We start from the raw sequence: 25,494 nt of genomic DNA, 5'->3' as shown, positions 1-25,494 counted from the left end.
TTGCTGCACCACAAGGCGGATAAAGGAGGAAGAAGATGTGTTGCCATGGGTGGAGTTCAAGAACCAGCATAAAAGCTGGATCCATCCCCTAAAGAGACTGTAATGCCACCAAAATATGTCCGTCACCAGGACGGATCCGCTCCCGGAGATGACTGGTGGGGAAAGTGGGAATGATACCGCCCAGAAAGTCGAGAGATGGAGCAGGAGGAAGACGCTGCATGGCTGCAGCGACCGGGTAAAGACATTGGCGGACAGCAGTGGATTGCCACCGGGACCTACCAACACCAGAGGAGATGTCCCCGGTCCGCAGCAACAAGAAGACCTGGACCTGAAACCCACCCTAGACCTAGAGCTCCTCGGCGCAAAGATGGAGGAGCTGGCCCCACGACTCCTGCGGACTCAGATGACAGCGGTGGCTGCCAGGAAGGTGACCCTGATCCGGAGGATGACGACCGCGCAGCCTCAGACCACGCTGTCAGCGCTCACAGCCCCAGCGAAGCCGGAGGGAGCAACGCTGCAGCAGGAGATCCGGAGCCTGTGCTTTTGACCCTGGCGGAGCCAGAAAGTAAGGCGCTACCGAGAACGATGAAGATACCATCCTTGCCACCGGAACCTGCCGCTTGCATGGAGCGGTCACCGGAGCATCGCGAGGAGCGGGAAAGGCGGCAGAAGGTGAGTATATTATGATTTTTTATTTTTTTTATTATTTTTAACATTAGATGTTTTTACTATTGAAAAACTATAGTAAAAACTTGGTCACACAGGGTTAATAGCGGCGGTAACGGAGTGAGTTACCCGCAGCATAACGTGGTCCATTACCGCTGGCATTAAACCTGTGTGAGCCGTGACTGCGGGGAGTATGGAGCGGGTGCCGGGCACTGACTGCAGGGGAGTAGGGAGGGACTAATCGGACTGTGGCCATCGCTGATTGGTCGCGGCAGCCATGACAGGCAGCTGGCGAGACCAATCAGCGACTTGGATTCCATGACAGACAGAGGCCGTGACCAATGAATATCCGTGACAGACAGAAGGACAGACAGAAGGAGAGACAGAAAGACGGAATTACCCCTTAGACAATTATATAGTAGATGGCCTCCACATTGTCCACCTTAATAAGCTATACTCTCCACACTGCCTGCCATTATCAGCTATAACCGCCACACCTTCTGCCCTGAAGAACCACAGCCTACACCATGGCTGTCCCTGCTCTAGTTTTCCCTTAGGCTATTTTCACACTTTGGGATTTTTCAGCATTTTTTTTTTTTTTTTTTTTTTTAATGCAAATATTCAGCTCTGTTTTACAGCACCAGTAAAGTCTATGAGATTTCAGAAATCTCATGCACACAGCTTGTTTTTTTTGTCCTCATGTTTTGTGCAATACCTTGGTTTTTGCAAAATGCAGAATGTCACTCCTTTCAGCTATTTCCTCCCATTGAAAGCAATGGGTGGTGCAAAAAATCCTGCAAAAACGCAGGTATCAGGTGTTGCTGTGTTTTTGGTGCCAGAACCTGATGAAGTAGAATCAGTTTCTTTTTATGCACTAAACTTTATCAGCATGCACAAAAGACAGATGTGTAACACCCCAGGTAACTGGTTGTTACAGTGATGTTGCCTTACTTTCGGGGAGGGCGATATCATGCTGGGACAGGGACCTACCACTGCCTCCAGGCTGGCCGGGCCATACCATCACCTGTTCCTGGTACTCTGGACTGTGGACTGCTACTGCCAGTAAGCCAGGTAAAGACTTTACCACTCTGTGTCCTCCACTTATTTGCCCGCATACACCATCCTTGGCATACACCTTGGATCCCTAGGGACCCTGCTTCACCTGTGGGAAGCATCACCATCTTGCTGCAACAACATCACCCCAAAGGACCCCTTTTAGTAGCGTCAGTCCCTACTGACCGAACACCACAGGTGGCATCACAAACAAACTCTTTATTACCAAATTCCCTTTAAAGACTTTTCCCCTTTTAAGTGAGCACCCAGGGCCACGGACCGGGTTGCAGCCACTGTGACATCCCATTTAAGTGCGACCGGACCCGGTACCAAGTACCCCACTGCCCAGGCGGGCGACTCATCTTTCTGGTGTCACGAACAGCATGGACCGACCCATGGAAATGGGTCCTGTGCACCATGGACTGTGTGAAATTGTTTAATGGCTGCCATTGCTGCACCACGAGGCGGATAAAGGAGGAAGAAGATGTGTTGCCATGGGTGGAGTTCAAGAACCAGCATAAAAGCTGTATCCACCCCCTGAAGAGACTGTAATGCCACCAAAATATGTCCGTCACCAGGACGGATCCGCTCCCGGAGATGACCGGTGGGGAAAGTGGGAATGATACCGCCCAGAAAGTCGAGAGATGGAGCAGGAGGAAGACGCTGCATGGCTGCAGCGACCGGGTAAAGACATTGGCGGACAGCAGTGGATTGCCACCGGGACCTACCAACACCAGAGGAGATGTCCCCGGTCCGCAGCAACAAGAAGACCTGGACCTGAAACCCACCCTAGACCTGGAGCTCCTCGGCGCAGAGATGGAGGAGCTGGCCCCACGACTCCTGTGGACTCAGATGACAGCGGTGGCTGCCAGGAAGGCGACCCTGATCCGGAGGATGACGACCGCGCATCCTCAGACCACGCTGTCAGCGCTCACAGCCCCAGTGGAGCCGGAGGGAGCAACGCTGCAGCAGGAGATCTGGAGCCCGTGCTTTTGACCCTGGCGGAGCCAGAAAGTAAGGCGCTACTGAGAACGATGAAGACACCGACGGAGAAGCTGGAGCCCGCACATGTGACCCTGGTGGAGCCAGAAAGCGAGACGCTGCAGGAAATAACGCTGCAGAACCAGGCCCTGCAACCAGCGATCCTGACACCAGTGGAGGCTGAGAAGGACCCCGACACCGGCGAGACAGGTATGCAAACTGCCCTGGGAGCTGTAGAAACCTCAGTGGGATCCTTAGAAACCCCGACGACTTTACCACCTGGCCAGTCAGTCACCGTTACCGTGACCTGGGATAACATGACAGACTTAAGACATGATTTAACTGACCCAATGATACCGGAATCATCGCCCTTAAAGGCATGCAGGCCAAAGCCAAAGGAAACTATATATTGGAGGCACCCTAAGACAGACTTAATGGGACTCCCAATAGAGGCCCAATTTGCAACCAATAGCGTGAAAATAGCAGAAACAGAAAAATATTGCAGACAACAAATATTAAAACTGGCCACAGAGGAGAAACAACGCAGAGCTAGATGGGAGGCTATAGAGGAAAGCAACATGCTAGCTAAAGCCAGATCTCGTGACTGTAACCCAACCGACAGAGGACCATTTAAGATCAGGAACTGTTGTTACTTTCAACCTGGACAGAGGATGGGGATTTTTTAACCCCTTTACCCCCCCCCCAAGGGTGGTTTGCAAGTTAATGACATGGCCAATTTTTACAATTCTGACCACTGTCCCTTTATGATGATATAACTCTGGAACGCTTCAACGGATCCTGATGATTCTGACAATGTTTTCTCATGACATATTGTACTTCATGATAGTGGTAAAATTTCTTTGATATTACCTGTGTTTATTTGTTAAAAAAAATAGAAATTTGGTGAAAATTTTTAAAATTTTGCAATTTTCCAAATTTGAATTTTTTTGCCCTTAAATAACAAAGATATGTCACACAAAATACTTAATAAGTAACATTTCCCACATATCTACTTTACATCAGCTCAATTTTGGAACCAATTTTTTTTTTGTTAGGGAGTTATAAGGGTTAAAAGTTAACCAGCAATTTCTCGCTTTTACAACACCATTTTATTTTTAGGGACCACATCACATTTGAAGTCATTTTGAGGGGTCTATATGATAGAAAATAACCAAGTGTGACACCATTCTAAAAACTGCACCCCTCAAGGTGCTCAAAACCACATTCAAGAAGTTTATTAACCCTTCAGGTGTTTCACAGGAATTTTTGGAAAGTTTAGAAAAAAATAAACATTTAACTTTTTTTCACAAAAAATTTAATTCAGCTCCAATTTGTTTTATTCTACCACCAAGGTTAATAGGAGAAAATGGACCCCAAAAGTTGTAATACAATTTGTCCTGAGTACGCTGATACCCCATATGTGGAGGTAAACCACTGTTTGGGCGCATGGCAGAGCTCGGAATGGAAGGAGCGCTGTTTGACTTTTCAATGCAAAATTGACTGGAATTGAGATAGGATGCCATGTTGCCTTTAGAGAGCCCCTGATGTGCCTAAACATTAAAAACCCCCACAAGCGACACCAAATTGGAAAGTAGACCCCCTAAGGAACTTATCTAGATGTGTGGTGAGCACTTTGACCCACCAAGTGCTTCACAGAAGTTTATAATGCAGAGCCATAAAAATTAAAAAAACATATTTTTTCACAAAAATGATCTTTTCGCCCCCAATTTTTTATTTTCCCAAGGGTAAGAGAAGAAATTGGACCCCAAACATTGTTGTGCAATTTGTCCTGAGTATGCCAATACCCCATATGTGGGGGTAAACCACTGTTTGGGCGCATGGCAAAGCTCGGAAGGGAAGGAGCGCCGTTTGACTTTTCAATGCAAAATTGACTGGAATTGAGATGGGACACTATGTCGCGTTTGGAGAGCCCCTGATGTGCCTAAACATTGAAACCCCCCACATGTGACACCGTTTTGGAAAGTAGACCCCCTAAGGAACTTATCTAGATGTGTTGTGAGAGCTTTGAACCCCCAAGTGTTTCACTACAGTTTATAACGCAGAGCCGTGAAAATAAAAATTCCTTTTTTTTTCGCAAAAATTACTTTTTAGCCCCCAGTTTTGTATTTTCCCAAGGGTAACAGGAGAAATTGGACCCCAAAAGTTGTTGTCCAATTTGTCCTGAGTACGCTGGTACCCCATATGTGGGGGGGGGACCACCGTTTGGGTGCATGGCAGAGCTCGGAAGGGAAGGAGAGCCATTTGGAAAGCAGACTTAGATGGAATGGTCTGCAGGCGTCACATTGTGTTTGCAGAGCCCCTAATGTACCTAAACAGTAGAAACCCCCCACAAGTGACCCCATATTGGAATGTAGACCCCCCAGGGAACTTATCTAGATGTGTTGTGAGAGCTTTTAACCCCCAAGTGTTTCACTACAGTTTATAACGCAGAGCTGTGAAAATAAAAAAAAAAACAATTTTCACAAAAATTATTTAGTCCCCAGTTTTGTATTTTCCCAAGGGTAAAAGGAGAAACTGGATGACAAAAGTTGTTGTCCAATTTGTCCTGAGTACGTTGATACCCCATATGTGGGGGGAACCACCGTTTCGGCTCATGGCAGAGCTCGGAAGGGAAGGAGCGCCGTTTGGAATGCAGACTTAGATGGATTGGTCTGCAGGCATCACATTGCATTTGCAGAGCCCCTGCTACCTACCTACCTAAACAGTAGAAGTGACCCCACAAGTAACCCCATATTGGAAACTAGACCCCCCAAGGAACTTATCTAGATGTGTTGAGAGAACTTTGAACCCCCAAGAACCCCCAAGTGTTTCACTACAGTTTATAACGCAGAGCCGTGAAAATAAAAAATAATTTTTTCGCCACAAAAAGGGTTTTTTAGCCCTCCAAATTTTTATTTTCCCAAGGGTAACAAGAGAAATTGGACCCCAAAAGTTGTTTTCCAATTTATCCTTAGTACACTGATACCCCATATGTTGGAATAAACCCCTGTTTGGGTGCACGGGAGAGCTCGGAAGGGAAGGAGAACTATTTTACTTTTTCAACGCAGAATTGGCTGGAATTGAGATCGGATGCCATGTCGCGCTTGGAGAGCCCTTGATGTGCCTAAACAGTGGAAACCCCCAATTCTAACTGAAACCCTAACCCAAACACACCCCTAACCCTAATCCCAACTCTAACCATAACCCTAACCACACCCCTAACTCGAACATGCCCCTAACCCTAATCCCAACCACACCCCTAACCCCAACCACACCCCTAACTCCAACACACCCCTAACCATAATCCCAACCCTAACCACACCCCTAAATCCAGCACACCCCTAAGACTAATCCCAACCATAACCCTAACCACACCCCTAACTCTGACACACCCCTAACCCTAATCCTAACCGAAAATGTAATCCAAACGCTAACCCTAACTTTAGCCCCAACCCTGACCCTAAATTTAGCCCCAACCCTAACCCTAACTTTAGCCCCAACCCTAACTGTAGCCCTAACCCCAACCCTAACCCCAACTCTAGCCCCAACCTTAACCCTAGCCCCAACCATAGCCCTAGCCCTAACCCTAACCCTAGTCCTAACCCTAGCCCCAACCCTAACCCTAGCCTCAACCCTAGCTCTAATCCTAACCCTAATGGGAAAATGGAAATATATACATTTTTTTAATTGTATTATTTTTCCTAACTTAGGGGGTGATGAACGGGGTTTGATTTACTTTTATAGCGGGTTTTTTAGCGGATTTTTATGATTGGCAGCCGTCACACACTAAAAGACGCTTTTTTTTTTGCAAAAAATAGTTTTTGCATCTCCACATTTTGAGAACTATAATTTTTCCATACTTTGGTCCACAGAGTCATGTGAGGCCTTGTTTTTTGTGGGACAAAATGACGTTTTTACTGGTACCATTTTTGGGCATGTAACATTTTTTGATCGCTTTTTATTCCGATTTTTGTGAGGCAGAATAACCAAACACCAGCTATTCAAGAAATTCTTTTTTGGGGGGGTTTATACCGTTTCGCGTTTCATAAAATTGATAAAGCAGTTTTATTCTTCGGGTTAGTACGATTACAGCGATACCTCATTTATATCTTTTTTATGTTTTGGCGCTTTTATATGATAAAAACTATTTTATAGAAAAAATAATTATTTTTGCATCACTTTATTCTGAGGACTATAACTTTTTTATTTTTTTGCTGATGATGCTGTGTCGCAGCTCGTTTTTTGCGGGACAAGATGACGTTTGCAGCTGTACCATGGTTATTTATATCCGTATTTTTGATTGTGTGTTATTCCACTTTTTGTTCGGCGGTATGATAATAAAGCGTTGTTTTTTGCCTCGTTATTTTTTTTTTCTACGGTGTTCACTGAAGGGGTTTACTAGTGGGACAGTTTTATAGGTCGGGTCGTTACGGACATAGCGATACTAAATATGTGTACTTTTATTGTTTTTTTTTTATTTAGATAAAGAAATATATTTATTGAAACAATATATATTATTTTTCTTTATTTAGGAATTATTTTTTTTTAAACATCTGAATATTTTTTTTTACATTATAACATTGCCCCAGGGAGGGACATCATGTTATAGGGTCAGATCGCTGATCTGACTTTGCAAAGAACTGTGTCAGATCAGCGATCTGACAGGCAGGGCTGCAGGCTTACCGGCGCCTGCTCTGAGCAGCCCCATGAGCGCGGCCGATCGCATATGATGTAATATCCCGTCGGTGGTCATACGGGCCCACCCCACCTCGATGGGATAGTGAGTCATATGTCAGAAAGGGGTTAAAGAGCAAGGACATAAAGAACTATTTGTAAACCGCAGAGACGTTGAGTCACATCTCTTAAGGGGACACCCTGACCATGATCTGTACCCCGGTGACAAAGTAACCTTTACCTGGCACCATGGAGAAAGGGGATACTATGCCCTTCATGTAAAAAGGTGCCCAGGACAGCATGTTCATGCCCATGTAGCCACTGAGATTGGGACGCAGAGCCAGGCTACACAGACCCCTAATAATGGACTGTTTTCAGCAGAGTCACCACTTGTGACACAAACTAAAGGACTTCCCCAGTCAGGAAGCAGTGCACACCAGGACCTGCCCTGGAAGCATAATTAAAGAGATATTCACCTGTGTGAAAGTAATGTTGTTAATTATGTTTTGTTGATGTTTTCTTTCAGTTTAAAAGGACAATAGGGTAAAGGACAATAATTACCTGAGAACTTTTGCCCTGTAAATAGTTTGCCACCTGTTTAGGTGCCCCTCATTGATATTGCCATGCGCTGGTAGCGTAAGACTGTGTGTTTACCTGCTTTGCTTTTCAGACTTGGAGCAGAACTGCATGGCTGTTATGACCCCAATGGCAGAGGGTCTCAGAAATAATAACCAAGTCTGCAAACACAAAAAACCAGCTCATAGGGCAGTGGTAACTGGGCTGACCATATAGCTAATCCTAGCACCACAAATAGAAGTAGCCGGGGAACGTGCCTACGTTGGTTCTAGACGTCTCGCGCCAGCCGGAGAACTAACTAACCCTAGAAGGGAAAAGAAAGACCTTTCTTGCCTCCAGAGATAAGACCCCAAAAAGTTGGATACAAGCCCCCAACAAATAATAACGGTGAGGTAAGAGGAAAAGACAAACATAAGAATGAACTAGGTATTTAGCAAAGAGAGGCCCACTAGCTAATAGCAGAATATAGTAAGATGACTTATATGGTCAGCGAAAAACCCTATTAAAATATCCACGCTGGATATTCAAGAACCCCCGAACCGTCTAACGGCTGGGGGGAGAACACCAGCACCCCAAGAGCTTACAGCAAGGTCAGAAATCACATTTAGTACAAGCTGGACAAAAATAGAAGCAAGCAAATAACCCAAATAACCAAAAAGCAAGACTTAGCTTAATTTTGCAAAAACCAGGACCAGCGGACAGGAGCAAACAGAAGGATCTGATTACAACGATGCCAGGCACTGGACTAAGGATCCAGGAAGTTAATATAGCAACACCCCTGGACTAACGGCCCAGGTGAGTGCCAAAGTGAAGAAAGACAATCCCAGAGTCATATCACTAGTGACCACAAGAGGGAGCCAAAAAGTCTAAATCACAACAGTACCCCCCCCTTAAGGAGGGGTCACCGAACCCTCACCAAGACCACCAGGGCGATCAGGATGAGCAGCGTGAAAGGCACGAACTAAATCGGCCGCATGCACATCAGAGGCAACCACCCAGGAATTATCCTCCTGACCATAGCCCTTCCACTTGACCAGATACTGAAGCCTCCGCCTGGAGAGACGAGAATCCAAGATCTTCTCCACCACGTACTCCAACTCGCCCTCAACCAACACCGGAGCAGGAGGCTCAACAGAAGGAACCACAGGCACAACGTACCGCCGCAACAAAGACCTATGAAACACGTTGTGAATGGCAAACGACACCGGAAGATCCAAGCGAAAGGACACCGGATTAAGGATTTCCAATATCTTGTAAGGACCGATGAAGCGAGGCTTAAATTTAGGAGAGGAGACCTTCATAGGAACAAATCGAGAAGACAGCCATACCAAATCCCCAACACGAAGTCGGGGACCCACACCGCGGCGGCGGTTGGCAAAACGCTGAGCCTTCTCCTGTGACAACTTCAAGTTGTCCACCACATGATTCCAGATCTGCTGCAACCTATCCACCACAGAATCTACCCCAGGACAGTCAGAAGGCTCCACAAGTCCCGAGGAAAAACGAGGATGGAAACCAGAGTTGCAGAAAAAAGGCGAAACCAATGTAGCGGAACTAGCCCGATTATTAAGGGCAAACTCAGCCAACGGCAAGAAGGTCACCCAATCATCCTGATCCGCAGAAACAAAACACCTCAAATAAGCCTCCAGAGTCTGATTAGTTCGCTCCGTTTGTCCATTAGTCTGAGGATGAAAGGCAGACGAAAACGACAAATCAATGCCCATCCTAGCACAAAAGGATCGCCAGAACCTGGAAACAAACTGGGATCCTCTGTCAGACACAATATTCTCAGGAATGCCGTGTAAACGAACCACATTCTGAAAGAACACAGGAACCAGATCAGAAGAGGAAGGCAGCTTAGGCAAAGGTACCAAATGGACCATCTTAGAAAAGCGATCACATATCACCCAGATGACAGACATGCCCTGAGAAACCGGAAGATCTGAAATTAAATCCATGGAAATGTGTGTCCAAGGCCTATTCGGGACAGGCAAGGGCAAGAGCAACCCGCTGGCACAAGAACAGCAAGGCTTAGCCCGAGCACAAGTCCCACAGGACTGCACAAACAACCGCACATCCCGAGACAAGGAAGGCCACCAAAAGGACCTAGCCACCAGATCTCTGGTGCCAAAAATTCCCGGATGCCCTGCCAACACCGAGGAATGAACCTCGGAAATGACTCTGCTGGTCCACCTATCAGGAACAAACAGTCTGTCAGGTGGACAAGAATCAGGTCTCCCAGCCTGAAATCTCTGCAACACACGTCGCAAATCCGGAGAAATGGCTGACAAGATAACTCCCTCTTTAAGAATACCAACTGGTTCTGCGACTCCCGGAGAGTCAGGCACAAAGCTCCTTGAAAGAGCATCAGCCTTCACATTCTTTGAACCTGGTAAATACGAGACCACAAAGTCAAAACGGGAGAAAAACAATGACCAGCGGGCCTGTCTAGGATTCAGGCGTTTAGCAGACTCGAGATACATCAAATTTTTGTGATCAGTCAAGACCACCACACGATGCTTAGCACCCTCGAGCCAATGACGCCACTCCTCAAATGCCCACTTCATGGCCAACAACTCCCGATTGCCAACATCATAATTCCGCTCAGCAGGCGAAAACTTCCTAGAGAAAAAGGCACAAGGTCTCATCACAGAGCAACCAGGGCCTCTCTGCGACAAAACGGCCCCTGCCCCAATCTCAGAAGCATCCACTTCAACCTGAAAGGGAAGTGAGACATCAGGCTGGCACAAAACAGGCGCCGAAGTAAACCGGCGCTTCAACTCCTGGAAAGCCTCCACGGCTGCAGGAGCCCAGTTAGCAACATCAGAACCTTTCTTGGTCATATCCGTCAAAGGTTTAACAATGCTAGAAAAATTAGCAATAAAACGGCGGTAGAAGTTAGCAAAACCCAAGAACTTCTGAAGACTCTTAACTGACGTGGGCTGAGTCCAATCATGAATAGCTCGGACCTTGACTGGGTCCATCTCCACCGCAGAAGGGGAAAAAATAAACCCCAAAAAGGGAACCTTCTGTACTCCAAAGAGACACTTTGAGCCCTTAACAAACAACGCATTCTCGCGCAAAACCTGAAACACCATCCTGACCTGCTCCACATGCGAGTCCCAGTCATCAGAAAAAAACAGAATATCATCCAGATAAACGATCATAAATTTATCCAGATACTTCCGGAAAATATCATGCATAAAGGACTGAAACACTGAAGGAGCATTAGAGAGCCCAAAAGGCATCACCAAGTACTCAAAATGACCTTCGGGCGTATTAAACGCGGTTTTCTATTCATCTCCTCGCTTAATGCGCACAAGGTTGTACGCACCACGAAGATCTATCTTGGTGAACCACTTGGCACCTTTAATTCGGGCAAACAAGTCTGACAACAGAGGCAAAGGATACTGAAATTTAACAGTGATTTTATTCAAAAGCCGATAGTCAATACAAGGTCTCAAAGATCCGTCCTTCTTGGCCACAAAAAAGAATCCCGCACCAAGAGGGGAAGAGGATGGACGGATATGCCCCTTCTCCAGAGATTCCTTGATATACGAACGCATTGCGGTATGCTCAGGTACAGACAGATTAAATAGTCTACCCTTAGGAAATTTGCTACCTGGAATCAAATCTATGGCACAGTCACAGTCCCTATGAGGGGGCAGAGCACTGGACCTGGACTCGCTGAACACATCCTGATAATCAGACAAATACTCAGGAACTTCCGAAGGAGTAGAGGAAGCAATAGACACCGGCGGGGAATCACCATGAAGACCCTGACAGCCCCAACTTGACACAGACATTGCCTTCCAATCCAAGACTGGATTATGAGTCTGTAACCATGGCAAACCCAAAACGACCAAATCATGCATTTTATGCAGAACAAGAAAACGAATTACCTCCCGATGTTCAGGAGTCATGCACATGGTTACCTGTGTCCAAAACTGCGGTTTATTTTCCGCCAATGGCGTAGCATCAATACCTCTAAGAGGGATAGGATTTACCAACGGCTCAAGAACAAAACCACAGCGCTTGGCGAATGACAGATCCATAAGACTCAGGGCAGCACCTGAATCCACAAACGCCATAACAGGGTAAGAGGACAATGAGCAAATTAAAGTTACAGACAAAATAAATTTAGGTTGCAAATTACCAATGGCGACAGGACTAACAACCCTTGTTAGGCGTTTAGAGCATGCTGATATAACATGTGTAGAATCACCACAGTAAAAACACAACCCATTCTGACGTCTATGATTTTTCCGCTCATTTCTGGTCTGAATTCTATCACATTGCATCAAATCAGGTGCTTGTTCAGACAACACCACCAGAGGATTAGCGGTTTTGCGCTCCCGCAAACGCCGGTCAATTTGAATAGCCAGCGCCATGGAATCATTCAGACTTGTAGGAATGGGGAAACCCACCATCACATTCTTAATGGCTTCAGAAAGGCCATTTCTGAAATTTGCGGCCAGAGCGCACTCATTCCACTGAGTAAGCACGGACCATTTCCGAAATTTTTGGCAATACACTTCAGCTTCATCCTGGCCCTGAGAAATAGCCAGCAAGGCCTTTTCTGCCTGAACCTCAAGATTGGGTTCCTCGTAAAGCAATCCAAGCGCCAGAAAAAACGCATCAATATTTGCCAATGCCGGATCTCCTGGCGCTAGCGAGAAGGCCCAATCCTGAGGGTCGCCCCGTAAAAAAGAGATAACAATTTTAACTTGCTGAGCTGAGTCTCCAGATGAACGGGGTCTCAGAGATAGAAACAATTTACAATTATTCCTGAAATTCCTAAACTTAAATCGATCTCCAGAAAACAGTTCAGGAATAGGTATTTTAGGTTCAGACAAAGGACTCCTGGTAACAAAATCTTGTATGCCTTGCACACGAGCAGCAAGCTGGTCCACACTTGTAATCAAGGTCTGGACATTCATGTCTGCAGCAAGCACAAGCCACTCCGAGGTAAAGGGGAGGAAGAGAGGGAAAAAAAAAAAAAAAAAAACTCAGAATTTCCTTTCTTATAATCCCACTTCTGCAATGCATTAAACATTCAATGTTGGCCTGGCATACTGTTATGACCCCAATGGCAGAGGGTCTCAGAAATAATAACCAAGTCTGCAAACACAAAAAACCAGCTCATAGGGCAGTGGTAACTGGGCTGACCATATAGCTAATCCTAGCACCACAAATAGAAGTAGCCGGGGAACGTGCCTACGTTGGTTCTAGACGTCTCGCGCCAGCCGGAGAACTAACTAACCCTAGAAGGGAAAAGAAAGACCTTTCTTGCCTCCAGAGATAAGACCCCAAAAAGTTGGATACAAGCCCCCAACAAATAATAACGGTGAGGTAAGAGGAAAAGACAAACATAAGAATGAACTAGGTATTTAGCAAAGAGAGGCCCACTAGCTAATAGCAGAATATAGTAAGATGACTTATATGGTCAGCGAAAAACCCTATTAAAATATCCACGCTGGATATTCAAGAACCCCCGAACCGTCTAACGGCCGGGGGGAGAACACCAGCACCCCAAGAGCTTACAGCAAGGTCAGAAATCACATTTAGTACAAGCTGGACAAAAATAGAAGCAAGCAAATAACCCAAATAACCAAAAAGCAAGACTTAGCTTAATTTTGCAAAAACCAGGACCAGCGGACAGGAGCAAACAGAAGGATCTGATTACAACGATGCCAGGCACTGGACTAAGGATCCAGGAAGTTAATATAGCAACACCCCTGGACTAACGGCCCAGGTGAGTGCCAAAGTGAAGAAAGACAATCCCAGATTCATATCACTAGTGACCACAAGAGGGAGCCAAAAAGTCTAAATCACAACAATGGCATAGCGGAGATCAGGACTGGTCAATGTGCCTTGCTATTCAAATGTTTTCACGTTACCTGTGTGCACTTGTAATAAATAGTTTTGTTATTCAACGTTCAAGAACCGTACCTCCCATAAAGGGATGCTTAAGATTTCACCTGTTAACCCATTGACATTCATGTCTAAAAATTAATGTCTTTAATCTGTACCTTATGTTTTCCTTTTTCCTGGGAGTACTGGAGTTAACAGGGGGGAGTGTAATACCCCAGGTAACCGGTTGTTACAGTGCTATTGCCTTTCTTTCGGGGAGGGCGATATCATGCTTGGAGGCAAGGGGGATTTTCTTTACCAGGTAAGGAACCCACAATTAACACATTCTGAATCTAGGCCAGAAGGGGGAGCTTAGGACCCAGATTCAGGGGAGATTCCCTCAGCTTTAAGTATCCTGGTCTGGAGGAGTTAGTTCAGCTAGGGAGAGACACTGAAGAGTGAAGAGCAGACAGCGGAGCTGTGCAGCCAGGATTTGTGCTGCAGCTCCAGGAAAGAGAGAGAACCTGAGGGGGTGTGGAATGTGGTGGAGCTACTGAGGAAAGGAGCACAGTGGAAAAGGAAGGGGGCTCAGAGGGGAACTGTGACCGGGCACTCTCAGAGCCAGAGCGCAGGAACTGGGCACCGGGAGCCCGAGGTCGTGTTGTGTTCCAAGACACGCAACAGAACTGGAGGGCATTGAACTGTACATAATTTGCCCACACCACACCTGAACACGAAGCAGCACCTGAAGAGCCCGGGTCATGATAGAGGCCCTGTAAAATGGCTCAAGCTGCCCACCATACAGGTACCTGTCCCAGGACAGAAGAAGGAAGGGGTAATTTGCCAGCAAGCTTCAGGCAGCAGGGACCTCACACATTAGCGCAAGTAGAAAAGGCTTAGGAACCTCACCTGGGAGAGGGATCTACCATTGCCTCCAGGCCGGCCGGGCCATACCATCACCTGTTCCTGGTACTCTGGACTGTGGACTGCTACTGCCAGTAAACCAGATAAAGACTTTACCACTCTGTGTCCTCCACTTATTTGCCGGCATATGCCATCCTTGCCATACACTTTGGGAGCTCTGGGGACCCTGCTTCACCTGTGGGAAGCGTCACAATCTAGCTGCAGCAACATCACCCCAGAGGACCCCTTTAAGCAGTGTCAGTCCCTACTGACCGAACACCACAGGTGGCATCACGAACAAACTCTTTATTACCAAATTCACTTTAAAGACTTTTCCCCTTTTAAGTGAGCGCCCAGGGCCACGGACCGGGTCACAGCCACCGTGACATCCCATTTAAGTGCGACCGGACCTGGTACCGAGTACCCCACTGCCCAGGTGGGCGACTCAAATGTGCCATGACAAAAAGGCAGGTAAAAACTCACCAAAAAACTAAGCAAAACCTGCTTTTTTGAAGCAAGATTCTTAATGTCAAAAGAATAGGTTTTGCCTGAGGGAAAAAACGTATCAAAAACACAACGTGTGAACATAGCCTTACACTCTCTTTAGATCTCCACACTGTCTCCCCACAAAGCTATCCTCTCTCCATACTGGGCCCCCATTTCACACTATGCCTTCGTACTTCCCAACATCTTTTCCTCTCCAAACTCTATCCCCCCACACTGTCCCTCAATAGCCAGCCCCCCATATGTCCCTCAATAGCCAACCCCACGTGTCCAGCAATAGACAGCCCCTCTTATGTCCCCAATTAATTGGCAAAATATAAAAAAAGCTTATACTCACCTTATCCCGGCACCCTGTGCACCCCGGCTACCGTCTCCTCTTACATCCTGTACAGCAGTGGATGCTGGATGGCACGATGAGGTCACCACATTGCTCCATCCGACATCCTCTGTGTGTGCCTTCTCTAACAGTTCATCAGGGGGGACAGTGTGGCAGGCAGGATGATGTGGAGGAAATATTTTATTGGTGAGGATAGTCTGTAGCCAATATATCATAAAAGGGAGTGTGGCAGTCATTTTTTGCACGTGGAGTGAAGTGCAATCATTAAAACATGGGCATAACATAAGGCTTACTTAGAGCATAGCATGGGCATATATTTTTAGTCAGGGGGCATAATAATGATGCTGCTATTTTTAAGGGCACTGTGTAGGGATATGCTGCAGAAGAGAGAAGTCTGCAGAGATGAACTGTGAAGTCATCAAAGTGCCAAGACCAGAAGAAGAAGAAAGAGTTGAGAACAACTACAATAGAAGAATACGGCACCTGGATCTAAGGTAGTGTTTACTCTGACCAATCACATATTTTAATTGACCGCAGACCAGCAATATGAAGACGATCAGCAGTCATTTAATAGCCTTTTCAGATAGACTGGCCACACTTTCATATACACAGAACGATCATTAACATAATAAATCTGTACGCACTGTGCTAGATCGGCTCTATTGGCTGCTCATCAAGGTAGACACGGGAACGCTGTCTCTTTATATTTTTCACTGGTTTATTTAGGTACAGCATAAACCAGGGCAAGGTTAGCAACATAAACACAGCCTTTCTGAACTAACGGGAAATAAACAATAAAACAAATGGTACAGCATGTTGCTGTGGGTATCCGCCCGATCAGGAAACAAACACATGGAAAAAAAAAAGGTTCAACTTCCCTAATGTTCACACACAGCTCTAGAGCTCACATCTCCAAAATGCCCAACACTGCATGACTCAGAAGGCTGACTATTTACTTCTTAAACCACACCCTGGAGTGGAGATATGGTGAACAGACCCAACCCACTCTACAGCTGTTCACTAAATGTAGCCCTTAACATGGCTGATTAACCCCACTCAGCACTTAGTGTGCTGGAGAATTTTTCTAGGATCATATCACTGAAGCCAATAACCTCAGTGACACATATCTCCCCTCAAGTACTTTGCTAGTTACCTTATCACAGCATATAATAGCATTGTGTTTCAACAGCACATGCCCTGTCTACATGGGACAATCTGCTTCTGAGAACAATAGAACAATTATATTACCCAACAAACGAATATTTTGCTCATGCATTGGGTGACTTACAGTCTGTTTTACATTTGCCAGTTCAGCATGAAAATCCGGTCCAAACTGCAGGAATCATGATATAGAGCAGAGGAAGCTGAGCAGATTCACATATACTGTAAACAGTGGCGTAGCTAGAATCTGATGGGCCCCGGTGCAAGATTTGGACCGCTCACCCCAGCCTGAATAAATTATATATATATTTGCTCTATACTGTTATATATGTCACTCATTCTGGCCTCATCCTGGTTTTTTATATATTGCCTAGGTAGCATGAAGCAATTGTCAGGTTACATTCAGGAACATTTTACTAAATTTTTTGGGAATACTGCAAATTATATAAGTTTTTATTATTCAATAAAATCACTATTGTGTATTTCAAGTTTACGCAAACCTATGATAACCATCTATTCAGGTCTACTAGTGTTACTGACTTTCTCATGTGTTTTTTTTTTCATGTTTCTTAAAAAGATAAATTAATAAATATTTAAATTACCTTAACTTTCAAACTCTACATACATAACATTTTATATAGAAGATGAACAATGAGTTTTTTCTTTAAAAAGGAGCAAAGTATGAAACTTCTTCTTTGTTTCTGGACATGTGCAGTGCGTATCTGAAGCCAGGAAGCATACAGCCGGCTTCAGAGGCACAATGACTTGCATGAAAGAAAGCCGCGCGCATGCGCGAGTGTGAAATAAATATATAATTGTAAGGGAAACTACAGGGTGGGCCATTTATATGGACACACCTGGGTGGGCCATTTAAAAAGTTGCATCCAAAATGGCCGACTTCAGAATGGCCGCCATGGTCACCACCCATCTTGAAAAGTTTCCCCCCTCCCATATACTAATGTGCCACAAACAGGAAGTTGATATCACCAACCATTTCCATTTTTTTTAGATGCCTCCATATACATGGCCCACCCAGGTGTATCCATATAAATGGCCCACCCTTTACAGTGTGATGAGTAAAATAACTAGTTAAGGCTGTGTACACATGACTATTTCTACACAAAGAAAATAACCTCTGGATACTCTTATTAGATGAACTCCGAACCACAGGTGGATCTCTTGGGAGAATACTGAGAGGTGTCAAACATGGGCTATGGGTTGTAACTAGGCAGAATATTTCCTATTGACTGTAGGAGAGTGAGGGAGACACAGGATATTTGAATGCAAGGCCACAATTTAGCCAATCGTCCAATCACAAACAGCAACTTTCCAATGGGCCAATCTGTGTCATTCTGGAAATATGATTCTATGTTCAGGACTATAAAAAGATGGGTGGCACAAAAGATAATTGTTCTCATGTGGGGGCTGCTGATCCAGAATTCATTTTCTTCTTCTCCCAAGGAAGCAGGAGGACAATAGGTATTTCTTCCTTTTTATCTTATAACTGTTTTGCATATTTGTGTGTCGTTTTATTTTTATATTTTAAGATCTTTTATTGTAAGCACTGTATATTTCATGTTAAAGCTTAAAATCTTTAAGTTTGATTCGTGTGTGTGTACATAACAGTGCATGTTTTTGCAGAGAGCTGGCGATGATGCCAACTCTTGAAAATCATGTTATCCCGCCAGCAAGGGCAGGATAGCGTGCTGAGTGAGACCACTAGTCTGGGGAAACAATTTCCCCACCAATTAGTCAAAAGATTAAATGGCATATTAAAAACTGACTTCAGAAATCCTTTTTCTAAAGATCTGTTAATACGCCACTCTTAATTGAGTGGTAAAATTCTTGACAGTTGCTGTTCACAAAAGCCTATGGAGCAGGGAAGAGGAGGCAGAGGAAGGAACTAAATGGAGACAGAGGCAAAAACAAGCAAGTTTATTTGAAACAACACACTTTGCTGAACCTTAGAATCTGATATGTTTTAATGGTAAAGGAGTAGAGTACCTCGTATCATATGATTTACTCCAAAGTTCCTTGTTTTAACCTTTACCCTTATCATAGGTCATTAATATCAGATTGGTGTAGGTCTGACTCATATGGCAGGGAGCATCTATATATATATAATTGTCTAAGGGTCACTTCCGTCTGTTTGTCTGTCTGTAATGGAAATCCCGCATCGCTGATTGGTCCCGGCCGGCTGGCTGTGACCAATCAGCGACGGGCACAGTCCGGCCGCGAATTCTCCCTTCCCTGCTCCCCTCCAGTCAGTGCCCCCTCCCTACTCCCCAGTCAGTGCCCCATAACGGTTTAGCAGTCCGTTAAATAGACTGTGTTACACCGTGGCATATCACGGTGTAACGCAGTCTGTTAACGCTGCTATTAACCCTGTGTTACCAATTTTTTTTACTATTGATACTGCCTATGCAGCATCAATAGTAAAAAGATCTAATGTTAAAAATAATAAAAAAATAAAAAATAATTATATTCTCAACTTCGGGCGCCAATCCCGCTCCTCGCGACGCTCCGGTCCAAGAATGCATTGCGGCAACGACCCGTGGTCTCGCGAGATGATGACGTAGCGGTCTCGCGAGACCGCTACATCATCACGTGTTATTGCCACAATGCATTCTTGGGACCAGAGCATCGCGAGGAGCATCGCTAAATGCCTGGGCTGGATCCGGGGGCCGCCAGAAGGTGAGTATATAACTATTTTTTATTTTAATTCTTTTTTTAAAAGGGATATGGTGCCCACATTGCTATATACTACGTGGGCTGTGTTATATACTACGTGGGCTGTGTTATATACTGCATGGGCTGTGTTATATACTGCGTGGGCTGTGTTATATACTACGTCTCTGTGCTATATACTACATGGGTTGTGCTATATACTATGTGGCTGTGCAATATACTACGTGGCTGTGTTATATACTGCATGGGTTGTGTTATACACTGCGTGGCCTGTGTTATGCACTACATTTCTGTGCTATATACTATGTGGGGTGTGCTATATACTACGTCACTGTGCTATATACTACGTGGCTATGCAATATACTACCTGGCTGTGCTATATACTACGTGGCCTGTGTTATATACTACGTGGCTGTGTTATATACTGCATGGGTTGTGTTATACACTGCGTGGCCTGTGTTATGCACTACATTTCTGTGCTATATACTATGTGGGGTGTGCTATATACTACGTCACTGTGCTATATACTACGTGGCTATGCAATATACTACGTGGCTGTGCTATATACTACGTGGCCTGTGTTATATACTACGTGGCCTGTGTTATATACTATGTGGGCTGTGTTATATACTGCGTGGGCTGTGCTATATACTACTATACATATTCTAGAATACCCGATGCGTTAGAATCGGGCCACCATCTAGTGTAATAATATTCAGTCACCACACAATGTACAAAGCTATATTCCACGTGATGCAGCCTCTAACCCCTTCACTACCTTTGATGTAAAGTTTCTGAATATTTTCTCATGCTACAATTCATATGAGTTTATGCCACCAGGGGGCACAGCTTCGGTGACGGCACCGCTAGTTACCAAAGCTCCGTTCCCTGGATTTCATTAATTCCCCAGTCTTTTACAGCCAGGAGCGGCAGCATTAGCAGCACTCCTGGTAGTAAATGCATTTAACCCCTTGAGATGGATTTACAGCGTGGGACTTGACTGTACGGCGGACAGGTAAGGGATATTGTTGCTTTTTTATTTTTGAATTTTTTACAAGAGAACGAGGGTCTTCTGTTGGATTAAGCGTACAATATAGATAATAAAACCTGTGTGTTTATTTATTTCATTAAAATACTTTATTCTTAATGTGTGTGTTTTTAACCCTTTCAGACTAGTGGCTTAATAATGGATAGGTGTCTTATTGACACCTGTCCATTATTAACCAGGCTTAATGTCACCTTACAATAGCAAGGTGACATTAACCCCTTATTACCCCATATGCCAATGCCACAGGGCAGTGAGAAGAGAGAGACTAAGTGCTGGAATAGGCGCATCTTACAGATGCGCTTTTTCTGGGGTGGCCAGGGGCAGATGCTTTTAGCCAGGGGGATCCAATAACCATGGTCCCACTCTAGGCTATTAAGATTTGCCCTCAGTCACTGGCTTTCCCACTCTGGCGGAGAAAATTGTGCCAGAGCCCACGACAGTTTTTTCCGTGATTTAACCCTTTAATTTAACACCTAGAGCTCCCAAGTTTTGCACACACACACACACTACTAACATTGTTAGTGAGGGATATATAAAAATATAACGGATATGTAATGGTTTATTGTATGTAAACCATGTCTCATATCCTGTCAGGTTCGGTAAGGATTTAGCAAAAGCCGACAATTGAATTACCAGCTTTTTTGCTATCTAGCTCTGTATGAAATATAAATAAATATATATATATATATATATATATATATATATATGTGTGTGTGTCAATTACATATATATATATATATATATATATATATATATATACTAGCTATTGAACCCGTTCTATGCCCGGGTGGCGAGCATTTATATTGGTATATGGTCTCCATCCTGGTATGTGCTGCTCCCATTTTGCTCTCCCATCCTGTCATGTGCTGCTCCATCCTGCGTCCCCATCCTGTCATGTGCTCCCATCCTGCGCCCCCATCCTGTCATATGCTGCTCCATCCTACACCCCCATCTTGTCATGTGTGTGCCCCCATTCTGTCATGTGCTGCTCCCATCCTGTGCCCCCATTCTGTCATGTGCTGCTCCAATCCTGTCATGTGCTCCCATCCTGCGCCCCATCCTGTCATGTGCTCCCATCCTGCACCCCCATCCTGTCATGTGTGCACCCCCATTCTGTCATGTGCTGCTCCCATCCTGTGCCCCCATTCTGTCATGTGCTGCTCCAATCCTGTCATGTGCTCCCATCCTGCGCCCCATCCTGTCATGTGCTCCCATCCTGCACCCCCATCCTGTCATGTGTGCGCCCCCATTCTGTCATGTGCTGCTCCCATCCCATGCCCCCATTCTATCATGTGCTGCTCCCATCCTGCGCCCCCATTCTGTTGTAATGTGCTGCACCCATTCTGCCTGTTCCTGTTTCCATTCTGCCATATGTTGCTCCCATCTTTCTCTCTCCGGCTCTACTGCCCGAGTGCGGCTGTGCTGAGTGCGGGCGGCTGTGCTGAGTGCGGACGGCTGTGCTGAGTGCGGGCGGCTGTGCTGAGTGCGGGCGGCTGTGTGTGGTGGTGCTGAGTGCGGGCGGCTGTGCTGAGTGCGGGCGGCTGTGCTGAGTGCGGGCGGCTGTGCTGAGTGGGGGCGGCTGTGCTGTGAGCGGGCGGCTGTGCTGAGTGCGGGCGGCTGTGCTGAGTGCGGGCGGCTGTGCTGAGTGCAGGTGGCTGTGCATGGCGGTGCTGAGTGCGGGCGGCTGTGCGTGGCGGTGCTGAGTGCGGGCGGTGCTGAGTGCGGGCGGCTGTGCGTGGTGGTGCTGAGTGCAGGCGGTGCTGAGTGCGGGCGGCTGTGCGTGGCGGTGCTGAGTGCGGGCGGCTGTGCGTGGCGGTGCTGAGAGCGGGCGGCTGTGCGTGGCGGTGCTGAGTGCGGGCGGCTGTGCGTGGCTGTGCTGAGTGCGGGCGGCTGTGCATGGCTGTGCTGAGTGCGGGCGGCTGTGCGTGGCTGTGGTGAGTGCGGGCGGCTGTGCATGGTGGTGGTGAGTGCGGGCGGCTGTGCGTGGCTGTGGTGAGTGCGGGCGGCTGTGCGTGGCAGTGCTGAGTGCGGGCGGCTGTGCATGGTGGTGGTGAGTGCGGGCGGCTGTGCGTGGCTGTGGTGAGTGCGGGCGGCTGTGCGTGGCAGTGCTGAGTGCGGGCGGCTGTGCGTGGCTGTGGTGAGTGCGGGCGGCTGTGCGTGGCTGTGGTGAGTGCGGGCGGCTGTGCGTGGCTGTGGTGAGTGCGGGCGGCTGTGCATGGCTGTGGTGAGTGCGGGCGGCTGTGCGTGGCTGTGGTGAGTGCGGGCGGCTGTGCGTGGCTATGGTGAGTGCGGACGGCTGTGCGTGGCTGTGCTGGGCACCGAGTGCTGGGGCCTGAGCAGGCGGGGACACCGGCACGCTGTGGGGGTCAGGTGCCGGAGTCGCCGCTAGCTCAGGCCCCCGGCACTTGCTATATTTACCTGTCCTCCGTTCCATCGATGCGCACTGCTCCATCCTCCACATCCTCTGGCTGTGACTGTTCAGTCAGAGGGCGGCGCGCATTAAGCGCGTCATCGCACCCTCTGAACTGAACGTCACAGGCAGAGGATGTGGAGGATGGAGCAGTGCGCATCGGTGGAACGGAGGACAGGTAAATATTGCATACTCACCCTCCTGGCTCGTCCCTGCTTCTCCGTTGGAGATCGCGGTGTGCGTTCAGTGCTTACGCATACCGCGATCTCCTGGGAGCGTCACTCTGTGGGGTCCAGATAGCGCCGGCGCTTGCGCAGTCTATAAAGGCTTCGGACAGAGTGACGCTCCCAGCGTTATATTATAGATATGTATATATATCTACCTATACTATGTGTAGACATTTACTCTATCTATTGTATTCTAACCTGTCAGTGTGATTTTACTGTACACCGCACTGAATTACCGGCTTTTCTATAGAACACTGATGCGTATTTCTCGCAAGTCACACTGATGGTCCATGTGGTGTGTGAGTTTTTCTCGCACCCATAGACTTGCATTGGCAGATTTCGGGCGTAATATGGCGACAAACGCACTATGCTGCGATTTCACTCGCACGTATAATACGGCCGAGAAAACAACGGATAATAGGAGCTGCCCCATAGATTAACAATGGTCCGAGTGCTATGCGATTTTTTAACGCATAGCATCAGTCCGTATTACGGTCTAGTGTGACTAACCCTTCTAACATCCTAACAAAAAAATTTATGTTTAAAAAATGATGATGATGTTAAGTAGACATGTGGGAAATGTTATTTATTTACTATTTTGTATGGTATAACTATTTAGATTAAGGGCATAAAAATAAAAAATTTGAAAATTGCAAAATTTTCATATGTTTTGTCAAATTTTTGATATTTTTATAAATAAACGCAAATCATATCGTCTAAAATTTACTACTAACATGAAGTACAATATGTCACAAAAACAGTCTATGAATCTCTAGGATATCTTCAAGTGTTTCAGAGTTATAATCTCATAAAAGGACACTGGTCAGAATTGGAAAATTTAGCCTGGTAAGGAAGGTGAAAACAGGCTGGGGAGTGCTAGGAAATAGATTCCTGTCAATCTGATGGTCAATAGAATTAATGTACCAGAAAACCCCTTTAGGCCGGGATCACACATGCGATAAATACGGCCGGGTCTCCCATGTTAATACCCAGCATTGCCCCATCACTCAAGAGCAGAGCGTGCAGCTCCATTTATTGCTATTCGGCCGCACGCTCCGCTCCCGAGTGACGGGGCAATGCCGGGTATTAACATGCGAGACTCGGCCGTATTTCTCGCATGTATGATCCAGGCCTAATTGTTAATCTATATAAAATAAATTGTTGCTTTGTCAAAATATTTTCTTGTGCACCAAGAAATTGCTGATACTTCCATTCCTGGCATTCAGTGATTATTTTATAATACTTAATGCATATGACAAATTTAATATATTAAACTCTGCTATCGCATAAGTGATTTCCAAGAAGTAGTAGTAAAAGAGAAGGAATATATTAACTTTGGTCAGAAACCATGGAAAATACTTAAATGTTTAGAGTTTTAACACTTCAATTTCCTCTTTCCAACACAGCTCAGCGTTCTGCTCAAGAGCTCCCTCAAGTGGAAAACTATAGTCTCAGTGCATGCTCAGTCAATGGCCGTGAAGAATTGTTACTCTGCGGTTCCAATTTCCTTTCGGACTCCAAAGTTGTCTTCATAGAAAAAGGTCCAGGTAAGATTCAAGCTACAGATTTGTTTCCTTAGAAAACAAATGAAAGTAAATGATAGAATATTATACAGAAACTAAAGGTCTGCCTCTTCCTTTGGATAATAAAAAAAAATCAAACAGATAAGAAGAAAAACAAGAAAGAATGGGAAAGTATATCAAATTAAAGTCTAAAATCAACTAAAAATTGACTACATTTTTTAATCAATCTAATACACACTAGCACCACAGTGATAAATAATAATATATTGTTGTTTTATGAAAGAAAGAACAATGTCATATCAAATGGTTGATATTGCTATTGTTTAAACTCTAGTAGTTACTGTAATTTATTATCTAAGTATAATTTTTTCATAGATTCAGCAATTATGACAATTTACCATTTCAGCCTAGGGCTTTCCAGCCAAGCTAAAGTATAGAGAAAAAAAGCATAAAGAGGAATTTTACCATTTATTAAATGGAAAACTAACCAAATCATTATAAAGTGGCAGAAGAGATAAACTCAATAAAAACATTTTTTTTCTCACTGTTGTGGCATTGGGTAGATTTTATCTTGCAAAATTCAAAAACTTCTCTGGAGACGTGTACTTTATCTCCGGCATGTCATTGGAGGCACTGTACGTGACACAGCAGTAACTCGCACATGCTCACAATCTTATTGCTTACCGGGGTGGTAGCTGCGGTGAAGAGGGATCCCAGAGTCGCTGCTGGTGGAGGCAAGAGTGGGGTGATACTGCGGACCCCAGACTGGGAGAAAGGGGGATGTGCGACACTGTGGGTGTTCGGTGGTGCGGGGGCTCCGCCGACATTTTGTGAAAGCCCGGAGCACCCCATACTTCCATGGTTTACTTTGCGGTGGGCCCAGGAAAAAT

General features: G+C 45.8%; 1 protein-coding gene across 3 annotated transcripts in view; it reads left to right on the top strand.

Moving 5' to 3' along the window:
* The window catches only part of NFATC4 (nuclear factor of activated T cells 4), a 138,305-nt gene that overhangs the window by 86,692 nt on the left and 26,119 nt on the right, over positions 1–25,494 (top strand). For all 3 annotated transcript variants that reach the window (XM_077298254.1, XM_077298264.1, XM_077298247.1), the window contains exon 6: positions 24,488–24,628. In XM_077298254.1, the coding sequence (XP_077154369.1) occupies positions 24,488–24,628 (141 nt within the window). The remainder of the gene's footprint in view (positions 1–24,487; positions 24,629–25,494) is intronic.

The sequence above is a fragment of the Ranitomeya variabilis genome, chromosome 1 (genome assembly GCF_051348905.1).
Source record: "Ranitomeya variabilis isolate aRanVar5 chromosome 1, aRanVar5.hap1, whole genome shotgun sequence".
Classification (NCBI taxonomy): Eukaryota; Metazoa; Chordata; class Amphibia; order Anura; family Dendrobatidae; genus Ranitomeya; species Ranitomeya variabilis.
This window is presented reverse-complemented; position numbering and strand designations above follow the sequence as displayed.